This window comes from Oreochromis niloticus, linkage group LG20, assembly GCF_001858045.2.
Source record: "Oreochromis niloticus isolate F11D_XX linkage group LG20, O_niloticus_UMD_NMBU, whole genome shotgun sequence".
NCBI classification, from domain to species: Eukaryota; Metazoa; Chordata; class Actinopteri; order Cichliformes; family Cichlidae; genus Oreochromis; species Oreochromis niloticus.
In genome coordinates this window covers 35302919-35311168 of record NC_031984.2, presented here as the reverse complement: position 1 = coordinate 35311168, position 8250 = coordinate 35302919, and the positions used below count along the sequence as shown (strand labels likewise).

The window sequence follows — 8250 nt, the reverse complement described above, 5'->3', positions numbered from 1 at the left end:
GTCAATGGTTTGGACCTATTGGCTGAACACCTGTAGAGTAATGCAATAACGTTTTGAGGCATTATTTAGATAAAAGGAGAGAACTTTGAACTAGCCTTTTATAATGCTTTACCCTGCATCCTTCTTTCAGATGAGTTCCTACATAACCAAGTCATTCTTGAGGGTCTGTAACCTGGGTGACAGTTTACTACTTTCTAGACCAAGTAAAATCTTTTGAGTAAATTCTAAAGTGTTGGTCAGGGCTTTGGGGTAGCTGAGGTGAAGTGCATAGGTCAGTCCAAACATTACCAGGAAGGCTTCACCAAATCTGGGGAGACTGACCACGGCATCACTTTCAATGACGACAGAGATTTTCACAGGTTGGTAGTGAACTGGATTTGTCGTGTCATGGTCACTGATGACAGTGAAGAGGGCCACTTCAACACCATCAAGCTCCAACTCATCAGATTCGTCCTGAATGAATGAAAAAGAGATACTAATCACAATCTAACCCAAGAAATACAACAGACGACATATAATTTCTCATTTTACCAACTCCCGTTGAGATCCAATACCTCTTTTACAAGGGAGACCTGGGTCTCACTGTAAGAGGTGAAAAACAGAAGGTCCATGTTCTGCACACATAAATCAGCTAATTCACCAGAGAATCAAGTGGTGTGAGATAGACTGAAACTAAGCTAAAGGAAATACACAGGAAAATGTTTTACTAAACATCTTATCACTTTCAACAAAACACCAATTCAGTTCATTCGTAGTGAGGAGACAGAAAAGACCATACATGGAAACCGTATGGGTAGACTAAACAAAGGTAAGTCCAAACAGTGCATCAAAATACATGTTTGTACTCTGATGCACTGTTTATATACACAGTAGTATCTGTTAGATACTTAAGGACACTCACAGTGCAGGTTCTCAAAAATCCAGAGACATCCTCATGCAGATAGACAGGAAGGGCGTGGAGAACGGTAGTGCGCTTGGTGTGGATATCATGGATTTCCTATTGCCAGATAAAAACAGAATTGTATATACTGGTGAGTTTACTGAACAACAACAACAGTCAAATCAGAACATATGTCCACAAATAACCTGTTCACATCTTTAATACAGTCAGACAAATAGCAAACACAAAGTGGACTAATAGCAAAATTCAAAAAGCTCATTTAAATCATTGAACCTGTCCAATGTTCCACTGGTTCAACCTATGAAATGTGTAACAATCTATTATTACCTGTTCATCCTGAATTCTTAGAATTTCAGCCAGGGCATCTGCTGTCTTCCCAGTTTTTGATGCCTTCTGTCTGAATAAGGTCATCAGTCGAGGAAGATGGCGGTCAAGTTCAGCGTAGAATGTATTGGGCAGGTTCTGATTTGTAATCCGCTCAAACTCTGCATACAACTACAGCAGAAGGACAATACAGTTCAATTTGAAGAATCTCGCACACCTTTATAAAGCAGCAAAAAGCTGCCACATGAGTAAGAATTACAATTTTCATTTTAAAGAGAGCTGATCCATATTACCTCAGACTCCATTTTTAGAGCAGGCCAGAGGTCCAAGAGCTCCTTCACTGGTGGGCAGGACATCACTATGGTTTGTCTGCGCAGGGGAAATGTGGTCTGCATCAACTTTCTAATGAGGGGCAGGTTCTTCTCAGCCTTCTTGACTTCTTCAACAATTGCTTGCCTCAACTGGTCAAGGCTTGAAGGATCCTTTCCTTGGGGAAAGTTTGGTAGGAAGTTGACTTCTGCTCGCTTGGGTCTTTTAATGTTGGAATGTGAAGGTTCATTATCAGGATTACTTCTACTTCTTTTTCCAGCATTAACAGTGACCTCCTGACATCCAGCCCGTCTCATCTTGGTCCTATAATTGCCCATCTTGATGCTATTTTTCCATCCATTCCAGCCAGTCTCAGATCCTGCTTCCTTCAAGCAGGGATGTTTGGCTACAAGAGCCTCAGCAGCTTTTGCAATCTCTTTATCACTTGGGTAAGCCTTAAAACTATACATAGTAGATGCAAGCTTTTCTAAAATGTCGTGCTTCAGGTCTCTAGTCAGCTTAAGGTGTCTGTTGCTCCTCTCATATTCGGCATTTCCATGTTGAAGTTTCAGTTCAACATCAAATGCAAATATGGGAACTGGAAAAGGACCTTGAGGCCACCTACTGAGACGTTCTGGAGATGACACATCTGAAAGTAGATCAGTAGATGCAGTAGAGCTGGAGTCTTCTGAAAGTGAGATGTGCACAACAGTTTTTTCTGGCAATTCCTCAATGTCTGCAAGGGAAGTAAGTTTCCCGTCAAAGTCTGGATCTTCATAAAGCAAACTGAAGTCAAGGTCGATTTCCAGCTGTTCTTTTATAATCTTGATCAGTGCATCAACAGAGGCTGGTCGTGAGCTGAGTTTTAATTTTCTAGCCCGGTCTGTCTCAACAACACGAATAAGCATTGGTTGTTGGGGAGGTGCAGCTGCCATTGTACTAATGAAAAGACAAAATCAGGATGTTAAAAGGTACGATATAGAATATATTAATTGCTCAATTATACAGAGAGTGAATACAAACACAATAACTGATAAATAAAAGAACCATTCATTATTACCTGAACTCAGTTCTGTCTCACTTGAATGAACCGCTTGGGGGTCAGCAGCAGCGAGTCGTCTATCTTGTATGCCGAGAGAGGGACTGTATCGTTGAGATCAGACTACAGGTGGATTGACAGGCTTGTGTCAGCAGTTGACAGCTCATAGGACCGCAGATGTTCAACATACCAGGACTCATAGTCACAACACAGAAAAGATACATTGTGATTCACAAGGTAGATCTGTTTTATTTTGCTAAATTTAGACAGTCCACCACTGACTCCTACAGACAGAAACATTCCACAGACATAGTCTGTGCCATCAATGGTCACCTTTGATGTCTTGTAGATTGTGTCACTAGTTGTTTGTTCTCTAATGTGTGCTTGAGCAACCTCTGGTAGAGCTGAAACCAGAACAGAGTCAACCCTGGATGCCTGAGTTTTTGGCTTGAAAAATGATGGCGCAGCAAGATGATATGCCATCATGTCTTGGTGTCTGATTGCCATTGTCTTCAAAATATTTTTGAAGTTTTGAGTGTCACGCACCACTCTTTTGAAAAAGCGGTGCTTGGCCTCAAACCGCATGGTCCAAACATGCAGCAGGGGGCCAAAGCACTTAACTAGAGCAGGATAATGCTCCACGTAGTGATGTTTAGGACAGAGCCTAACCTCAGGGAAAACCTCTAGCAGTGCCTGTCTATGATCACTGATTTTGCACACAAAATAGTGTAAGGTTTCATCAGTAAATGATGGGCACAATGCTAACTCTACCACCTCTTTCAGCTCCATCAAAACTGCCCATACCTTATCACCCTCTGGTACTACACTGCCAACAAGCAATGGAAGAAGTCGGAGCAGAGTGGCATTTTCATGTCCATTACCTCCAATCGTTCCTCGAGAAAGAAACATTTTGTGAAGGGGCTGAGGTCTATCCACTTTATCAGTGTGCTGATATGGGAATGATGTAATCTTGTGATTAAAATACTCCAAAGTGAAGTGTAAAGGAATTTCTTTTATTTATGTACTAATCACATTATTTTATTGTATAATGCCTTGGTGCCACTGGATTTTAACATGTCTGACACCCATACTGTAAGAAGGAAGTTGGGGGGAAGCAGACAATGCCACAGGGAGAGTCTTTTGTCTCTTCGAGGACTCTGGGAGGTAGCAAGGGAGTGTGAACCTTAAGGTGTGAAACAGCTGCACTGCCTTTTGTTCCTGTGGAAGGTATTTAACTGAGAGCCATGCTAGGCTCAGGGAGACTCTGCTGACCCTGCCCCGTGGTCATGCAGGCTCTCCACAAGCTTGGTTTTCTGTTCTGTGTGTTTTGATTAAAGAATGTTAGCTACCGCTCACCGCTCATCTGCAGGCTTTATTTAAGTGGAAAACTTCCACAACAGAAGTACTTCAGCCGGATCATCTCTTTAACACAAAGAGAAAGCTCTATGGGAACAATACCTTCCAGAAGATCATGGAGTATATCTGGAGGAAACCCCGTGATTGTGTGGAAGTAATTCAGGGACTCACGCAAAACACAGCCACCTTTAACACCAAAGTGGCTGCTCAAAGTGTCACTTTCTTGAACGGTTTGTACATGTAGGTCATGGCTGGCTTCGGTTCTCTGAGGAAACCTTCTCTCTCTGACTTCAATTACTTAAAACTGTTCAATTGAGCCCATACAGAATCTGCAAACATGGCCTGCTCTAAATGACTCTACAAAGCCACCTAATCCATGAGCAGCCAAATTGTCAGCAGAAACACAAAAGATGGTGCCTCTGACATTCTGGCCAACTCTTTCAATGAAGACACCGTCTTGTTCCAGAGTACGAACATCACGCAGCAATGGAGCAAGTACAGCTGCATATCCATACTTACGGAGGTCTGTCACGTTTACCAGTATTGCTAGCTGTATAGCATGTAATGCTGATCGGTATTTTGGTGGTACATTAGCGAGGACCCAATATACAGCGCAAAGTTTGTGAATTTTGCGTGATGTGCCAAGTGGATTGGCAATTTCAAGCTCATCAATATATAGCTGGAGTGGTAGGATGAGATCCCCTGTTGACAGTAAGTCATTTTCAAGGAAATGAGAGCCATCAGAGCATGATGCATATTGACCAGATGCAGTATTTGGTTCAGTAATCTTCTTAAGAATGTCTGTGTTTTTAAACAACTCTTGAATCATTGAAAGGATAGGAACATACATGCTGGTATGTCCAGGTTGATCCAGCTGATACTCCACTGGCATTACACAAGGGTAGTTGCACTCAGTAAAGGTTTTTCTGCACTTGGTTGAACTCAACTCAGCACCTTTAGAGGTTGATGTAGACAGAACATTGCAGTCCATGACAGTGGCAACAACTTCACTCAGTGTAGGTTCTGCAATACTGTGACCGTTTCTCTGCAATATGTCACTAACTGCCTCTTTGATCAACGGCTCAGATAAGGAGAAGGTCTGATTCAAGTGTTCTACTATTTCTTGAGTAGCCGTGTTTGAGACATGGAGGATAGCCTGCATCTGTAGGAATAAGGAAGACACATTTTTTTTAAGTTGATTTCTTAGACTGTCAGTGTCACACTGATCATCATTCCCCACTTCCGTGCTCTGGTCTGGGCATTCTTCATGCAAGTCACTAGCTACTTCAGAAATACTGGCTTGGAGATTATGGGGATCCTCACTGACAATATCACTTTTAAAGTCTGTTGCAAGACTTGCTTGGTGTGCTCTACTTTTATGGGAATTGAATGAAGAGTACACATTTGTGCTATACCTACAATCCTTATATGGGCATGTCACTGTTTCATGATTTTTCAAATGCTTTCTGAGATGACTGAAAAGGCCTGTTTCAGAAAAGCGTTGCTGAAATGTGCATAAAGGGCATTTAAATAACACAGGCCTCTGACTCTGCTCTGCACAACTGCTAAGTTGTGCTGTATGATATCTTGACAAATGAGTACTCAGTGCATTAAGTGTCTGAAATGTACAAATGCAATCAGTGTAGAGGCATGGAAGAGGGCTGATTCGGGAATAGTGGCTGTGCTGCAGCCTGTAGTGTCTAAATAACTGTATTCTGGAGGTGAAGGAAGCTGCGCACAACTTACACTGCCAGATCATGTTGGAAACAAAACAGAACTCCCTATACTTACAACTTAATATAACAGTTAAGTTATATTAATAAGTGATAAATAATAACAATAAATGAATTACTATTAGCTCACAAAGACATGGTCATGGACTACAGCTAACACTGCTTTAAAATGGCAACCTGTTTTCCTCCAAACAATTTGTTTTATATAAGAATCTATAGGTGGAAAATAGCATAAGTAAAGTTGGTTTAGTAGTTAGTTTAACATATTTTTAAGACAACTCGAGAGAGAGAGCGAGAGCGAGAGAGGTGATTGGTAGAAGAATTCACAAACAAAATAAATTACCTGGTATCTTTATCACATCCCCAGTTCTCTTCCTTGACTCTGTCTTAATTCTTGAAGCTGGAACAGAGAGATCCAAAGGCATAAACTGATGAACAATTAAAAAGCATCCAAACGGTGACAAATTATAAATACTTCCATTTATAATTTTTCCCTGTTAATGATCTTTTCATTTAATCCCCAAAGTGTGAATGCATCTCTAGTCAAGATACTAAAGCCATCGAGCAAATATTACAATACTGAAGAAAAGCAGCAGCACTTGAACTTTAACGGCATGGTTAAATCAACAACAACGCCATTTCTACAAACTAAAGCCTTACTGATGAGAGGTTCCCCCAAACATATGTTATTTGAAATTATTTAATGTGCATACACAGTTAATGTCAAAAATGTCAGGCTCCTCATCACTGCTTCTCTCTCCGAACGATTCTGGTTGTTTTGATTGACAGGTTTGTTTTTTAGGACCTTAGTGATCCAAGAGTGCCAATTGGTTGGCAGAAGTTGATTGACAAGTGATTCCACTAATTAGGCAAAGTGGAAGGCTCTCCCTTCCATTCTACTTTTAAATACTTTAGGAACAACAAGTAGGCCTGCAGTGCGAGAGCAAAGTGCTCTAATAGGGTGATATGGTACTACAAGGTCATTAAGATAAGATGGGGCCTGATTATTTAAGACCTTGTATGTGAGGAGCAGGATTTTGAATTCAATTCTGGATTTAACAGGAAGCCAATGAAGGGAAGCCAAAACAGGAGAAATCTGCTCTCTCTTTCTAGTCCCTGTCAGGACTCTTGCTGCAGCATTTTGGATTAGCTGAAGGCTTTTCAGGGAGTTTTTAGGACATCCTGATAATAAAGAATTACAGTAGTCCAGCCTGGAAGTAATAAATGCATGAACTAGTTTTTCAGCGTCACTCTGAGACAGGATATTTCTAGCTTTAGAGATGTTGCGCAAATGGAAGAAAGCAGTCTTACATATTTGTTTAATATGTGCGTTGAAGGACATGTCCTGGTCAAAAATGACTCCAAGGTTCCTCACAGCATTACTGGAGGCCAAGGTAATGCCATCCAGAGTAAGAATCTGCTTAGATACCATATTTCTAAGATTTTCAGGGACGAGTACAATAACCTCAGTTTGATCTGAATTAAGAAGCAGAAAGTTAGCGGCCATCCAGATCTTTATGTCTTTAAGACATTCCTGCAGTTTAACTAATTGGTGTGTGTTACCTGGCTTCATGGACAGATAGAGCTGCGTGTCATCTGCATAGCAGTGTAAATTTATGCTATGTCTTCTAATGATACTGCCTAAGGTAAGCATGTATAATGTAAACAGAATTGGTCCTAGCACTGAACCCTGTGGAACTCCATAATTGACCTTAGTGTGTGAAGAGGACTCTCCATTTACATGTACAAATTGGAGTCTATTAGATAGATATGATACAAACCACTGCAGCGCAGTACCTGTAATACCTACAGCATGTTCTAATTACTCTAATAGGATATTATGGTCAACAGTATCGAACGCTGCACTGAGGTCTAGCAGGACAAGCACAGAGGTGAGTCCACTGTCAGAGGCCATAAGAAGATCATTTGTAACCTTCACTAAAGCTGTTTCTGTGCTGTGATGAGCTCTGAAACCTGACTGAAACTCTTCAAATAAGCCATTCCTCTGCAGATGATCTGTTAGCTGTTTGACAACTACTCTTTCAAGGATGTTTGATATGAAAGGAAGGTTGGAGATTGGCCTATAATTAGCTAAGACTGCTGGGTCTAGAGATGGCTTTTAAGTAAATGTTTAACTACAGCCAGATTGAAGGCCTGTGGTACATAGCCGATTATTAGAGATAAGTTGATCATATTTAAGATTGAAGCATTAATTAATGGCAGGACTTCTTTGAGCAGTTTTGTAGGAATGGGGTCTAAAAGACATGTTGATGGTTTGGAGGAAGTAATTATTGAAGTTAACTCAGAAAGAGCAATTGGAGAAAAAGAGTCTAAATGAATATCAATGGCACTGAAAGAAGCTTTAGATAATATTACATCTGTGAGATCATTATTGGTAATTTTTTCTCTAATGATTAAAACTTTATTTGTGAAGACGTTCATGAAGTCATTCCTAGTTAACGTTAAAGGGATAGTTGGCTCAACAGTGCTCTGACTTTTTGTCAGCCTGGCTACAGTGCTGAAGAGAAACCTAGTGTTGTTCTTATTTTCTTCAGTCAGTGACGAATAGTAAGATGTTCTGGCTTTGC

General features: G+C 40.8%; 1 protein-coding gene across 3 annotated transcripts; it reads right to left on the bottom strand.

Annotated features, from left to right (window-relative positions):
- Window positions 1–6279, bottom strand: LOC109196072 (uncharacterized). Of its 3 annotated transcripts, XM_025901313.1 has the most exons (4): window positions 1519–1869; window positions 1229–1396; window positions 902–997; window positions 1–453 (listed from the first exon to the last, which is right to left on the bottom strand). In XM_025901313.1, exons 1-4 carry the CDS (start codon window positions 1849–1851, stop codon window positions 139–141), a joined length of 912 nt encoding a protein of 303 aa, XP_025757098.1. In that variant the 5' UTR covers window positions 1852–1869; the 3' UTR covers window positions 1–138. The 3 variants fall into 3 exon arrangements, 1 of the variants encoding a protein (XP_025757098.1); XR_003215414.1 differs by lacking the exons at window positions 1–453; window positions 902–997; window positions 1229–1396; window positions 1519–1869 and adding exons at window positions 1874–2473; window positions 2595–2696; window positions 6006–6279; XR_003215413.1 differs by lacking the exons at window positions 1–453; window positions 902–997; window positions 1229–1396; window positions 1519–1869 and adding exons at window positions 1874–2473; window positions 2595–2768; window positions 6006–6271.
- Between the last annotated feature and the right edge of the window lie 1971 nt (window positions 6280–8250).